Here is a 16,466-nt window from a genome sequence, read left to right on the forward strand (position 1 = left end):
GTTGAAACGGCCCTGGTGAGGCTCAGACGGCCCTGGTGAGGTTGAGACTACTTCAGTGAGGTTGGGACAAATAAAGGGGACCAGTATGGACTGATGTACAGGGGTAGATACAGAAGCAGAGCAACATTGAACAGAATGTTAAACTACAGTGGGAAGCCTGGGGAGGGTTGGGGGGGGGATTAAGAGACCAACTGAAGGACTTATATGCATGCATATAAGATTAACCAATGGACACAAGACACGGGGCAGGGGGGGCAGGGGGTAGGGTCGGGGGGAATGTCAAGGGGGGGAAAAAAGGAGACATATGTAATACTCTTTGTAATACTTTAAGAAATAAAAATTATTAAAATAAAAAAAAAATAATAATATGTTCCTTTGTATTGCTGAACAGTATTCTATCCCATGGATCCACCATTCATTTATTCATTCATCCATTGAAGAAATTTTATGAATATAACTGCTATAAACATTCATATACAGATTATTGTATTTACTTCTCTAGGATAATTACTGAGGAGTGGGATTGTTGGGTTATGTGATAAATGCAAGTTTAACTTGGTAAGAAACTTCCAAACTGTTTTCCAGAGTGGCTGTACCATTTCACATTCAAAGTAGCAATATATGAGAGTTCCACATGCTCTACATCATCAGCTCTTAGAATCCATTAATTTTTTAAATATATTTTTTATTGATTTCAGACAGAAAGGGAGAGGGAGAAAGAGATGGAAACATCAATGATAAGAATCATTGATCGGCTGCCTCCTGCATGCCCCCTATTGGGGATCAAGCCTGCAACCCAGGCATGTGCCCTTGACCGGAATTGAACCCAGGACCCTTTAGTCCTCAGGACGACACTCTATCCACTGAGCCAAACCAGCTAGGGCCAATAATTTTTTATTTTAGCCATTCTAATAGGTGTTTAATGGCATCTCATCATGGAAATTCCCTAACAGCAAATAATGTTCAACATTCATTTATGTACTTATTTGTCATACTTAAATCCTCTTTGGTGAAGTATCTGTTCAAATTCTTTTTTCTTTTTTGTAATTGTGTTTTTCATTTACTTGTTGAGTTTTCAGAATCCTTTATGTACCCTAGATGCAAGTTCTTTAGCAGATACATAGTTTACAAATATCTTCTGAAAGTCTGTAGTTTATCTTTTAATTCTCTTTATATCTCTCAGAGGAAAAGTTTTACACTTTTGTAAAGAACGAGTCATCTTTTTTTATTTTACTTTATGGAATGTGCTTTTTGTGCCATATCTAAGAGCTCTTCCTCTAACTCAATTTTTTCAACCATGGGTGACTTTGCCCCCTGGGAATACTGAGCAATATCTGGATACATTTTTGGTTGTCACAACTTGGAGAGGGCTATAGGTATCTAATTGGTAAAGGTGAGGGATGCTACTAAATATCCTACATTGACAGGACATTTCCCACAACAAAGAATTATCTGGCTGAAAATGTCAATAGTGCTCAGAAACCCTGATTTAACCCAGGTCACAAAGATTTTCTCTTATGTTGACTTCTAGAGGTTTTATACTTTATGTTTTAACTAGAGGCTTGGTGCACAAAATTCATGCATGGGGCAAGGGGGTCCCTCAGCCTGGCCTGCACCCTCTCGAAATCTGGGACTGCTGGCTCCTAACCACTCGCCTGCCTGCCTGCCTGGTTGCCCCTAACCACTCACCTACCTGCCTGAACACCCCTAACCACTCGCCTGCCTGCCTGATCACCCCTAACTGCTTGCCTGCCTGCCTGCCTGCATGATCATCCCTAACCACTCACCTGCCTGTCTCATCACCCCTAACCACTCACCTGCCTGCCTAATTGCCCCTAACCACTCTGCCTGCCTGATCTCCCCTAAGCACTCGCCTGCCTGCCTGATCGGCCCTAACCACTCACCTACCTGCCTGATCACCCCTAACCGCTCACCTGCCTGCCTGATCGGCCCTAACCACTCACCTACCTGCCTGATCACCCCTAACCACTCACTTGCCTGCCTGATCGCCCCTAACCACTCAGCTACCTGTCTGATCACCCCTAACCACTTACCTACCTGCCTGAACACCCCTAACTGCTCGCCTGCCTGCCTGATCACCCCTGCTTGCCTGCCTGCCTGCCTGCCTGATCAACCCTAACCTCTTCTGCCTGCCTAATCACCTCTAACCGCTCTCCTGCCTGCCTGATTGCCCCTAACTGCCTCTGCCTTAGCCCCTGCCACTGCAGCTTTGTCTGGAAGGACGTCCGGAATGACGACCAGAAGGATGTTTGGCTGTTCGGTCTAATTAGCATATTCTGCTTTTATTATTATAGATTTTAAATCTGACTCAATTTGAAATAATTTTTGAAAAACAAATAAGGTTTATTTTATTTTATTTTTAATCCTCACTCGAGGCTATTTTTTCCATTGATCTTTTAGAAAGTGGAAGAGAGAGGGAAAGACAGAGAAACGTCAATGTGAGAGAAACACATCGATTGGTTGCCTCCTGCATGTGTCCTGACCATGGCCCAGACCAGGGTGGAGCCTGCAACCAAGGTACATGCCCTTGACCGGAATCAAACCCTCTTTGGTCTGCAGGTCAAAGCTCTACCTACTGAGCCAAACCATCTAGGGAATAAGTGAGGTTTAAATGAAGGTTCATTTTTTGGCATACAGATTGCTCCAACACCATGTATTAAAAAGGCTGCTTCTATAAGACTCCTAGAAGGAAATATAGGCAGCAAAATATCAGACATCTCAACCTAGCAGAATTTTCACCAATACATCACCTAGGGCAATAGAAAGAAACAAAGGAAAAAATGAACAAATGGAACTACATCAAAATAATAAGCTTCCGCACAGCAAAAGAAACCAGCATCACAGCAAAAGAAAACAGCATCAAAATGAAAATGGAACCAACTGTATGGAAGAACATATTTGCCAATGCAACATATTATAAGGAATTAACTTCTAAAATATATAATAAAATACTCATACAACTCAACAAAAGGAAGACCAACAATTCAATTTTAAAAAATGGGCAGAGGACATACAAATGGCCCCCTGAATTAGGCTGTTTGGAAGGTTGGCCTTCGTACTGAGACATATGAAATAATGCTCAATGTTACTAATCATCAGAGAAATGCAAATTAAAATGACAATGAGATATCACCTCACACCTACCAGAACGGCTGCCATCAATAATTCAACAAACAAGTGCTAGTATGTGGGGTGTGGCTACAGTGTTCTGGACAGGTTCACACCTTAGACTGAGGACAGGGCACAGTCCTCTCATTGCCATGTGCAAGCCCCAGCTTAGAGGGCAGAGCCCTTCCAGCACAATTATAGCCAACAGCTGTAGTTGTAAGCTTGAACTTATGGTCTGAACACGTGGCCCCACGTGCCTGAGTAATGTGGGCTTGATAGAGTTCAGCTACATGTAGTTGAGTGGCATTGAAACCCATGAGAATGTTGTAAACAACTTGATCACGCCCTTACTTTGCCTCATGGCATCTGCTATAAAATAAAGACACGGCTTGTGGGCGTTGGTGCTGTCTCTCCATCAGAGGAGCAGCATCCCACCGAGACCCAGCTTTCATTCTCTTGTCTGTCTTTTCTAAGCCTTTCAGCCGCCCCCACTCGAGTCACTGAACCAGGCTGAGCTGGCATGGCACGTAAGGCGTCCTGGGGCTGAGTATGCCATGGCCGTGCCAGCTCACCACACTGGCAAGGATGTGGAGAAAAGTTAACCCTACTACACTGCTGGTGGGAATGCAGACTGGTGCAGCTACTATGGAAAACAGTATGGAGTTTCCTCAAAAAAAAAAAAATGTAACTGCCCTTTGACCCAACGATCACACTTCTGGGAATATATCCTAAGAATCCTGAAACACCAATCAGAAAGAATATATGCATCCATATTTCATAGCAGTGTTTTTTATAAAAGTTAAGATCTCAAAACAGCCCAAGTGCCCATCAGTAGTTGAGTGGATACAAAATGCTGTGGTATATCTACACAATGGGATACTATGTGACTATCTGAATTTCCTTGTGCATTACCAGGACATAGAAATGTGCTTGACTTTTTTTGTGTTGACCTTGTGTTCTGTGACCTTGCTGAACAAAAATATTAGTTCTAGGAGGGTTTTTTGTGGATTCTTTGAGATTTTCTACACATACAATTATGCCATCTCCAAAAAAAAAGTCAATTTCATTTCCTCCTTTGCAATCTGTATTCTATTTCTTTTTCTTGTCTAATTGCACTGTATAACTTCTAGTATAATGTTAATAGGACTGATGAGAGTAGACATCATTGCTTTGTTCCTAATCTTATGGGAAAGTATTCAGTCTTTCACCATTAAATATGATGTTACATGAAAATTTTTGGTGACAGCCTTTATCAGGTTGAGGAAGTCTTTATTTTTAGTTTGTTGATCATTTTTGTCATGGATGAATGCTGAATTTTGTCAAATGATTTTACTGCATCAATTAATAAGTGATTTTTTCACTGTTGGTGGGAATGCAGACTGGTGCAGCCACTATGGAAGACAGTATGGAGTTTCCTCAAAAAATTGGAAATGGAACTCCCATTTGACCCTGTGATCCCACTTCTAGGAATATATCCCAAGAAACCAGAAACACCAATCAGAAAGGATATATGCACCCCTATGTTCATAGCAGCACAATTCACCATAGCTAAGATCTGGAAACAGCCTAAGTGCCCATCAGTAGATGAATGGATTAGAAAACTGTGGTACATCTACACGATGGAATACTATGCTGCTGTAAAAAAGAAGGAACTCTTACCATTTGCAACAGCATGGATGGAACTGGAGAGCATTATGCTAAGTGAAACAAGCCAGTCAATGAAGGAAAAATACCACATGATCTCACTCATTCATGGATAATAAAGACCATTACAAACTTTTGAACAATAATAGTTACAGAGGCAGAGCTGCCTCAAACTGATTGTCAAACTGCAGTGGGAAGGCCAGGGAGGGTTGGGGGACAGGAGGGAGGGGAGTAAGAGATCAACCGAAGGACTTGTATGCATCCATATAAGCATAACTAATGGACATAAGACACTGTGGGGAAAGGGAGGGCAGGGGTTTGTCAAGGGCCGGGGGGAAAACAGGACACTTATGTAATACCCTTTGTAATACTTTTAGCAAAAAAATAAATTAAAAAAAAAAAGTTCTTGGGAAAGGCCAAAAAAAAAATTAATAAGTGATTTTTCTTCTTTAAACTGTAAATATGGTTGATATCTCTAGACATTTTGAATATGACATTATGAAATTGCTTACATAAATTGTATAGAAAACATTTACATTTTTATTTTAGCGATCAATCTGATTTTCAGGCCATAGATTCTCACCAGCTTTCTGTGGACTGAAGGCTCAATGTCAGTTCAGTTTTTAAAGCCTTTGCAGTATTTGTCAGGTCTGTCTGGGGTGTGTGTGTGTGTGTGTGTGTGTGTGTGTGTGACTAAGCGGTTAGTCTGGAACTAGATGTGCTGTGTAATTTCCAGGACCTCTAAATAATAAATCTTAACTCTTTCAAAATTTCCTATTGGTTATTGCTGAGAGTGTCTCTTGATCATAATAAGAAACACAAAGGTCAGTCCAGCCACAACATTGGTTATTGATAGGCTGAGACTGGTACAAAACACATGATTAGAATATTTAATATGGTTAAGATGGCAATGATCTCCAAATTGATCTATAAATTCAATGCAATCTCTTTCAAAATCCTAGCTTTCTTTTCAGAAATTGACAAGCTGATGCTAAAAAAAAAATCACATAGAAATGTGAGGGACCCAGAATAACCAAAACAATCTTGAAAAGGAAGAAGTTGGAGAATGTACATTTCCTGATTTCAAAATTGACTACAAAGCTACAGTAATCAAAGTGGTGTGTTACAGGCATAAGGATAGGTATATGGGTAAATGGGATACAAGTGAAAGTCCAGAAATGAGCTCTCAAATTTACAGTCAATTAATTTTCAATAAGGGCACTAAGATCTTTTTCAACAAATGGTGGTGGGGCAACTGGATATCTATCTACATGCAAGAAAATGAAGTTGGACCACTATGTCACACCATATATAAAAATTAATTCAAAATAGATTTAAGGCCAAAATGTAAGAGCTAAACGTATAAAACTACTAGACAAAAAAAATGGGAGTAAATCTTCATGACCTTGGATTAGAACTGTTCTGATTAGACCAATCAGAACAGTTGCCAGCTCTAGTGGTCTTCTGCTGTGACAGACATTACTTGTTTCAGTGGCTAGATTGTGGGGCAGACCCAGAGGTCCTAGAGGCAGTGTTTCTCTATCAACTGGAACAGGATGTTCAAATCCTCTGTGAACAAATGAGATAGCTGTACCAGTATACATCACCCCAAAGACTAGATATAGATAGATAGATAGATAGATAGATACATACATACATACATACATAGATAGATAGATAGATAGATAGATAGATAGATAGATAGAGATAGATAGATCTCACCTGAGGATATGTATTGATTTTTAGAGAGAAACATTGATTCATTGCTTCCCATTGCACCCTGACTGGGACTCAAATCCATAACCAAGGTACGTGCCCCAGTCAGGAATCAACCCACAACCTTTTGTTATATGGGACAGCATTCCAACCAACCGAGCCACCTGGCCAGGACAGAAATTTCTCCTCTTGACAAAAGATAAAGGCCATAAGATTTCAGCATGTCACTCCAAGCAGTTTTTTTTTTATTTGATTTAAACTCTAGAAAACTGCCTAACTATGAAAATAGGGCTGTCTTTGGGTGAAAATCCTGATCCCTGCCTTTTCATCATCTAGGAAGGAAAGAAAACAAACGACATAAGATATGGTCCAAAGGATATTGGTCCAGATCTGAACACTGAGGCCTGTCTGTCAAGTAAAGTTCTCCCTCCTTAAACTGGGCACTACCACCCAACCCCAGCACCACTCCAATGATCCTCCTTCTACAGGCACATCCATCAATTCACACCTAAATCAATTCAATTCCTACACCCCTGAAGTGACAGACTCCAACAGAGGAAGAAATTGGATAAGCTAGACTCTGAGGCACAACCTTTACTAGACAGGGGGGTGGAATCCTTGGGCTACACAATAGTATATAGAGAACAGACTGATAGCTGTCAGAGGGAAGGGGGTTGGGGACTGGGTAAGAAAGGTGAAGGGATTAAGCAAAGGAAATAAAGAAACTCATGGACACAGACAACAGTATGTTGTTTGCCAAATGGGGGGATGGGGAGAGGTAGAAAAGGGTAAATGGGGGATAAATGGAGATGGAAGGAGACTTGACTTGGTGTGGTAAACACACAATACAATATACAGATGTTGTATTGTAGAATTGTATACCTGAAACCTATAGAATTTTATTAACCAATAGTGCCCTAATAAATTCAATTCAATTTTTTTACATAAAAAAGGGGAGGTGAGCCATTTTAGCAACAAATATTAATTTTTTATTATATTTCTAAATAAATACTACAATACTTTTTTCTCTTACATAAAAAACTTAAACACTTAAACATTTATAGCATTCAGTTTTGGAAAAGACAAACAGTAAAAATGAAGAAAAGTGATCAAGAAAATTTTCAAAGACAGAATAAATATAGCCTGGTTATATGCTGCCAGAGTTCTAGGCCCTCATTTCAGGATTAGCAGGAGTACAAAATTTCCTCCAGCTTCAACTTGTCCAAGGGGGGGATTTTGGTGACTTCATAAAAGTTCCTGCAAAAGGAAGAGACATCTGCTCAGTATAAAATAGCCAAAGCAAGCAGGCTTCATGGAATAAGTGGGAGATAGGGCCCTTGGTTCCCTATCTTGCTTTAACCCTGGAGCAGAAAGTAAGGTAAAAAGTACCTCAATCTTTCTTTTTCCTGAGGCAAGTATAGTCTGGGCCTCCCCATGACTGAGCACAAACCCAACCTCATCTGGAGCTTGGTACTTACGGGTGAGAATACTTGAAACACACAGTCTTGAGCCTATCATTGCAAGGATACAAAGTCAGCAGCGTGTTAAGTTTTTTGATCAAGAGGTAAAGATCAGCGGTCACGAAGTCAAAGTAATAATTCAGGAAATAAGTCTGAAAGAAGCAACATAAACAGTCACTTTTATGACAGGAAGCAGACCCTTCCTCTGTGTCTACTATCCCAAATCCAAACTTCCTATCCATAGTATAGAAAGGGAAGAGAGTGAAAGACTCATACGTCATAGACACTAACCAATTATTACAGGAGAATAGGTTCCAGCCACAAACTAGTGGCATGGCTATATTCATATGTACCAGTTGGATATTAGCCCTGGCCATAGATATTCAGGTATGCTGAAATCCACTACCAAAAAAATCCAAGGAACATGACTGACTGTAATTTACTCACTTTCAGATCAAGAGCCAATGGACAGGCAAACCTCAGAACAAACTTGAGGTCCCAACTCAACAGCCAACAGAAACTTAAGGCTGTTCCTTGTCTCTGGATCTACCAGGTATCATTCCATGCATTCATTTTCTCATTCAATTTGAAGGATGCCTACTATGTGGCAGAAGCAATATAGCAATGCATTTAAGAGCAAATGTTCTGGAGGCAAACTACTGGGGTTCAAAATCTATTTTAACTAATAGTCTGGCCTTAAATTGGTTATTTAACCTCTTGGTGCCTCATTTTACCAATGGGGATCATTATAGTAATCACATTGCATGATTAAATGAGTTAATATATACAAAGCACATGTAACAGTCTAGCATATAGTAAGTGCCTAAATAATGCTACCTAGGATTAATATTATTAGACAGGCATGCACAGGGAGAATTACAAAATGTGTGGAAAGTGCTATGATGGAAGTGAACATAGGGCGCTGGAGGCAAAGGGCAACAAGACCCATGAACTCTGGCTAGGAGAGTAACAGAAAGCTTCATAGAGGAGAGGACATCTATGATGAGTGTTGAAAGTCAAGTAGGAGCTCCACAGGTAGAGAAAGGAAGATTTATTCTATAACACAGTGATTTTCTAAAAATATCTTAAATTAGCCCGGCTGGCATGTCTCAGTGGTTGAGCCTCAACCTGTGGACCGGGGGGTCATGGTTCGATTCCCAGTTGGGGCACATGCCTGGGTTGAGGGCTTGATCCCCAGTGTGGGGCATGCTGGAGGCAGCTTATCAATGATTCTCTCTCTCATCATTGATGTTTCTATCTATCCCTTTCCCTTCCTCTCTGAAGGTAATAAAAAATATTTTTAAAAAATAAAAATGTCTTAAATTATTTCCCCAAACCCCCTTTTAAAAAATATCTTACCTGGAAGCCCAAACATCTTACCTGGAATTGGAGGCAAAGGCTAAGAAGCCCACTAATTTGAATCCCCTTATCTTTATATGGCCCCCGGAGACACTTCTACAGGAATCCCAGGGCTCTACTGAATACTGTTTGAAAACCACTGCCACAGGCAAAGGGCAGTCATTAGCATGCGGAACAGGGGAGTAACATGTGGTAACACATTATATTTAGTGTGTTAAATAAGATTAGTGGCCCCATTGTCACTGCACCAGTTCAGGCCCAAAAGCTTCACCTTGACTATTACAAAAGCTGACTTGCCAATGTTGCCACTTTTACACTCTATCACCTGGTATACCTTCTATACTGCTCTACCAGTACTATTTCCAAAACACACAAATAGGAACACCCCTGCCTCAAAAGCTTCCAGTACCTTAGTATAAAATGGATCTCTCAACATTATATCAAAGGTCTTTTATAATCTGAACACATCCTACCATTCTGGTCTCATCTCTTACCATTCCCTACTCATATAGCCGTTGCTCTATCCACAGGAAATGTATTATTCTGCCCCTATACATTACACCCTTTAATTGTTGCCTTCACATCTTTTCAATTATTGTTCACTCTACCTAGAATGTCTTCTCTCACGGGTTCCTTTCAAGAGCCAATTCAAAAGTCACCTTCTTTGTGAAACCTTTCTTTCCTATAGAAGCAGGATATATAGCATAGAGGATTGTGGAATTCAGACTACCAGGATTCAGATCAGGGTTGACATTTAGCTGATACTCACTGATACAAGCATGCCATGTGTTTAAACATTGAAATATTTCTATACTGGTTGGCAAGAAATTTGTTGCCCTGAGCCACTCAATTGCCCCTCTCAAGTACCTACCAGATTTACCAAGGATCCATGGGTCAGAGCCTGGCTCAGAATGGGGCCTCCAGGACCATGGCTCCAGAGCTATGGCCACACCCATTCTGATTATGCAGGACTGGTTGTACACCACTCCTAGTTCTGCCTCTCCCTAGCAAAACATGGGAATGTATTTCTTATCTATAAAATAGGGATAATACTGATCTTGTGGGGTTATTGTAAAGATTAAATGAGTTCATACAAAGTGCTTAGATCACCAAGCACTCAACTTATATAAACACAACTGTTTATAGAGTTCTTTCTCAGTACACAGAGGCTTTCCCATCAGTAGTGGCACTGGGATTTCTAAGTTGAAGGGGCTCAGGGATGGTTGGGAAGAGCATGCACATTTGTCAGCATACTCTTTCTATTTGGATTGTACGTTACACATCAGTAAAAATTCATAGTTGTCTGAAGTTGATTTTCATAATTTTTCATAAAATTTAGAAAGCATCAGACATGAGTTTTATTTCTATTAGGGAAGGAGGCTCGGGGCCTTCCTCTTTAGAAAAGAACAACACTATAGTATACCTGTAAGTCCCCTATTACACATGGACAGTTGCTTTCACTACTCTGTTCTCTGGGTCAGTGCTTCAAATTCCATTCTAACAAGCTCCCTCAGGGGGTAACCTTGCTGAAGGGACTACAAGGGGCAGAAGTGAAATGGGGTCAGGTAGGAAGTGGGCCCACCCCAGCCCTGCTGCAACCAGAATAATTTCACGTTAGTTTGTTTTGTGATATCAGGCTTTCAGATAAGCTTTCCTTGGAACAAAGCATACTGTGACTAAGAAAAATGGTACCAAATACTTCAAAACAATTGCTGTAGAAACACTTTAGGCAGCCAGGACCCTAATGTTGAGGTGTCAAAGAATTCATAACTGTGGGTATATGGCAGTTTTGGCACTGAATCTCCCACAGCCTTAATTTACACCTTCCTTCTCAGCCAACCCTGTGCTTCTGAATCCCAACCCCATGCCCCTAGCCAGTGTTTACCAAGTTTCCAAGCTTCGTCATGTGGAGGGCCAAAATAAAGGAAGCAGCAGCTAGATTGGAACCCTTTTCCCGGATGAAGTCATATTCATGCAGGGTCAACTCACAGATGAATCGGGATAAGACCACTGTTCTAATGTTGATATGAATATTCTAAAGAGAGCAAAAAGACCATTTCAGCAAGCAATGTAGAAAACCAGAACTAAGCAGAAGACCCCCTTCACCTACTCTCTCCAGTTATCTCACCTCAGGCCTAAATGGCTCTCTGCCTGAACAATGTACTTCTCCTACCATCATGGTTCACACTAAGGCACTCTACCCTTGAAAGCACAGAATCTTAAGCAGGGGGAAGGGAGGCAATTCTGAAATCAGCATTAGAATTCACTACCTTCATGGTTTGTAACCAAATTGCCAAATGTACTTGTGGTACCTTTTCATCTACTCTTTATGTACAAGTCATCGTTTGAAGGGCCAAAGCTTTCCAACTATAACTGCACCTGGTTCCACCCCAGGATGTGTTCCATGCTCCATAAGAACTCTCTCCCCTTTCTTGTTTGTATCTTTTTTTATTATAACCTATAACATATACAGAGAGAGAGAGAGAGAGAGAGAGAGAGAGAGAGAGAGAGAGAGAGAGAGAGAGAGAGAGAGAGAGAGAGAGAGAGAAGGTACACTTGTAGAATGCAATGAATAATTATGAAGTGACCTCCCCGGTAACCAATATTCAGGTGAAGAAAGAGAACTTTGCAGCGTCTCCCCCAAAGTTCTTGTGTCCTTTCCTCATAAAAGAATTTTCTCTCCTTCCCCTACTCTGCCCTCACCTCAAAAATTTACAGGCATACTATACAAACCTCCAATTTTCTTCCTCCTACACTTCACAAAGATTGCTAATCTAGGAGAGTCAGATTGAAGAAGAAATTCCTCTGTCCCCAATTGTCTCTTTTCCTTTACCTACCGCTCAAGCAGTCACTCTTGGTATGGAAGAGACAAACCTAGCAGGAAGAAGGGAGATATGCCTTCTCTCTCTTACCGTAGAAAACATGCGCAGAAAATGATAGGCGACAGGAATGTTGATTTCAAATTTGAGGGTACTCAGAATGCTGATTTCCATGGCAACCATCTCATGTCGCTGAAAACCCTCACTAAGGGAGTGCAGGAATCGATCCAACTTAGGTGGGCCGGTCTCCTACAGGTGGAGAGAAGAGACAGTCACACCAGGCCAAGACAGCCCACTCCTCTGCTTGGAGATGAAAAGCAGAGGGGAAGGGGTTGAAGGATAGCAGGTAATAACATTTCCTGGAATAAACCTTTAGGTTAGCTCTGAGAGCCAGCTTCTGGTTGATTTGAGTGGCCCCTCTGAAACACAAAATCAGAAATACAGGAGAGATCTGCTTCAAAACTGCACCACTAGAAAAAGGATAGGGCCTCTGGGGATGGATTCTTACAGTGTTGGAAGCACATAATACAGCACAAGGGCTGGGATCAGTGGTCTCTCTTTTAATGGGTGAGAGCCAGGAATGGGAAATCTAAGGCCTACTCTGGGGGAAGGGAAGAAAAGAGGCCACAAAAAGGGGAGTTAGAGATGGAAGATAAGTCCTCTCTATGTGCCCTAGTCTAAGGAATGAATAAGGATGTTTGGGAAGGGGCACCACTGGAGTAACAGGCAGTAAGAGAAGCAGGCACAGAGGGAGCCTAAGCTGAGACTGAGGAATACAGGGGGTGGGGGGATGTGCATGGGGGTAAGATTGGGGGGATCCAGGCCAGCCCATGGGTGAGAAGAAGCCTATCTGGGAGTACCTTCCCACGCCCCACCCTCTGCAGACTGAACCTTGATTTTGGGGAGAGGACTGGAGGCAGAAAGACCACTGAATTTTCTCTCTAGAACAGCCGTTCTCAACCTGTGGGTCAACACATATATAATTACATATTGTTTTTGTGATGAATCACTATGCTTTAATTATGTTCAATTTGTAACAATGAAATTGGGGGTCACCACAACATAAGGAACTGTATTAAAGGGTCGCGGCATTAGGAAGGTTGAGAACCACTGCTCTAGAAGCATCCACCTGCCTACCCCAGCCTTTAATTCAAACTTTTCTCTGTCTCTCTAGTTTCAGATCACAAACTGGATTAACCCTCTGGCTTTTCAGACAGGAAATTGGGGTCTAGAGAGAAGAAGTAACTTGCTCAAGTTCACAAAGCAACCTAGTGGTTAAGACCAGGGCAAGACACTCTCTTCCATTTCTCTACTCACCACTGGTTCCTTTCTTCTCTTCTCATACCATCTCCACACCTCCCCTCGAAAAAGTCTTTCTGTACTTATAAATCCTGTGAGGGGAAGACCTCCTTCAACAACAACAAAAAACTTAGTGGGGGGCCCTTTGTCCTGGCAAACAAAAGAGACATGCTCCTGATTCCAAGGTTTGCTGAGAACAGCCCCCTCTTACTCTCCTCCTCCCTCCTTCTCTCTAGGGACCCACACTGCTTTTTGAAAAATATATTTTTATTGATTTCAGAGAGGAAGGGGAAGAAAGAAAGAGAAAGGGAGGGAGGGAGGGAGGGAAGGAGGGAGGGAGGGAGGGAGGGAGAGAGAGAGAGAGAGAGAGAGAGAGAGAAACATCAATGATGAGAGAGAACCATTGATGGGCTGCCTCCCACAGGAACCTGGGACCTTTCAGTCTGCAGGCCAACGATGCTCTATCCACTGAGCCAAACGGGCCAGGGCCCCAGCTGCTTTTTTAAGGGGCATCGCTGGGGTAACAGGCAGTGGGAGAGAGGCCGGCATTTTTACTCAAGCCATAAAAATGGCCCTCGGTGGGGAAAGGGAAAGGGGGAAGGGAGAGAGGCAACAAGAGAGGAGGAGGTGGGACAAGGGAAAGAGCCAGGGAAATTGTAAGCTAGCAGTGGAGGAAATGAGCCAGAAAGGAAAGCAGTAAGGGAGGGCATGAGAGAAGAGGAGGGGAGAGAGGGAGAAAGGGGAAAATGAGACTAGGGAGCAAAGGAGGAAAGGATAATGGAAGGGAGCAAGTAAGAGTGAGTCGGAGAGAATTAGCAAGGAAGCAAGAAAGAGAGGAAGCTATTGGAGAAGGAGTAGGGAGGAGAAGCATGGAGGAAGGGGAGCAAGGGAACCAGAGAGTAGGTGGATAGGGAAGGAAATGAGGCAGAGAGGGAAACAATGAAGCAGAGAACAAGGGAGGGGGGAAGAGAGAGAGGAAGCAAGAAAAGGAGACTAGGGAGTGAGGGTGGTAGGTAGGGAAGGAAGGAAGGAGCAAGAGAGGAGAGGAGAGAACAAATTAGCAAAAAAAAAAAAAAAGGTGGAGGAGGTAGGGTAGGGGGAAGCCAAGGAGTGGGTAGGAGCAAGGCACAAGGGAAGTAAGGTGGGGGAGGTAGGGACAAGTTAAGGGAGAGGAGAGAGGATGAGATGGAGCAGAGAAAGTTTGCAAGAGAAGGAGAGGAGAGGGGGAGGAAGGGAGGAGGATGGAATAGGACCTGGGGAAGGAAGGGTGTGAGGGTGGGATGGTGGGAGGGTGGGAAAGTGGCAGGGAGGGAGACAGAGGAATGAGGGTTACAATGGTGGGAGGAAGGGAAGGAGGAAGGGGACCAGTGAATTAAGGATGGGTGGAGTAGGGAGTGGAACAAGGAAGTAAGTGAACAGGTAAGGGAGTGAGAAAGAGAGGGAGCCAGAAAGGAAAGGAAAAAGCCAGAGGGAGGAGCCAGTATGGATTGAGTGAATACACAAAGTAGGGACGGTAAAATTGAGGGATGGATTAAGAGAAGACTGGAGAAAGATTGTTAGAAAGTGAGGACATAGTGAAGTTAGGGCTTAAGTGATGGAGCACAGAAGTGAGATGAGGGCAAGGACAGCAAGAGAGGGAGGGAGAGAAGGAGGGAAGTAAAGAGCAAAAAAGAGAGGGTTGGAGTTTGGGAGTGAGGTACTGAAGGACTAGGTAGGGAGTGAGTGAGCAAAGGAGGAAGGAAGGCAGGAAGTGAACTAGAGATAGAGCTGTAGAGGGGGGGAGCTGGCAGAGGAACACAAAAACAAACACACAGTTCTAAACCTCTTTGAACTCAGTAAAAGTAGCTACTACCTTTCTGCTCCTAAACCCTAAGGTTTCATACAACTAGCCTATCTGAAGGAAAAATGGGAATCGTACGAGATCATTTAAAATCTAAAGAAGAGGAAAGAATCAGAGAAATTAGGTGAATTGATTATAAAGGAAAGCGCAGCTACTTGCTTTTATACTATCACTTCAAAAATAACTATTTCACTTAGACTCACTATCAGGCCATTTTCTCTTAAATGTCTCCAGCACCCAGGTTTGGAAATTCTTTCTTATATATACAACTCAAGACTCCACTTGAAAGAGATGGAGTTGGTGGTGGGAAAAAGAAAAGGGGGGCGGGGCGCAGAGAATCTAACAACCCATTAAATAGGCACACACCCACATATGTATATATTAGAGAAAATGGAAGAATATTGTTGATTCCAGAAAACAAATACACCACCATTGCCACCTAACACCAGCTTTCCTGCTGGGGAAGATAGATTAAAAAATTAGTAAGAAATATTATTTTCATACAGACATAGGTACAAATATATATACACATACACATATACACACATACATAGACATGTGGATACATATGACTTGGATAGAAATCTGATTGATTAGTTCTCTCCAGATCCTATGGACTCAACCTCAAGTTTTGCTGCAATCAGAAAAGCAGTGGCACCAAGGAGTTGCAGATTCTCTTTCTTGCATGTTTTCTTCATAAGGTAGTGATCCACCAGCTTCACTGCCAAGTAGAGGGACTCATGATTCAGATTACAGTTAACCTGGAGGAATACATAAACAGGGCAAAAATCTGCATATTGTCCAGCTCCAAAATCACATTCAGATAAATCTAACTACCTGGTCTGTGGCATTGAGCACAGTAGAGCTACCAGACCTGGCCAGCTGAGATTCAACTATGAATGTGGGAACTAGTTCAGGTAGGTGCCTGACTATATATATGTATCCTGTGACTTTGAGAACGCTGGCATTATCTATCCCTAACTTTGGGTAGGTAACCAGTCTTATAAGTCAGAGAGAGGCTCTGCCTTCTCTAGGAACACCCTGAGTAAACAGACCTCTCTCCTTGATCTCCAAATACATACTTGATATTCTTGCTTGCCCTATTTGCTACCACCTTATATAGTGAATTCCCAGAAAAAAATCATGTTTATTTAGCTCTGAAACAGAGACTTGATTTATTTATTAGTTTATTCATCCATT

At 42.2% G+C, this 16,466-nt stretch overlaps 1 protein-coding gene across 1 annotated transcript; it reads right to left on the reverse strand.

Annotated features, from left to right (window-relative positions):
* Positions 1–7,562: 7,562 nt before the first annotated feature.
* Positions 7,563–16,027, reverse strand: CCNB3 (cyclin B3; the record flags this gene model as incomplete). The annotated part of the gene is made up of 5 exons (XM_070402976.1): positions 7,563–7,746; positions 7,968–8,101; positions 11,194–11,343; positions 12,221–12,376; positions 15,890–16,027. Coding segments are annotated over 5 exons (651 nt in total), but the record flags the coding sequence as incomplete, so codon positions are not given.
* Between the last annotated feature and the right edge of the window lie 439 nt (positions 16,028–16,466).

This window comes from Myotis yumanensis, unplaced genomic scaffold (genome assembly GCF_028538775.1).
Source record: "Myotis yumanensis isolate MYYU_CA2020_CCGP unplaced genomic scaffold, mMyoYum1.0.hap1 SCAF_277, whole genome shotgun sequence".
NCBI classification, from domain to species: Eukaryota; Metazoa; Chordata; class Mammalia; order Chiroptera; family Vespertilionidae; genus Myotis; species Myotis yumanensis.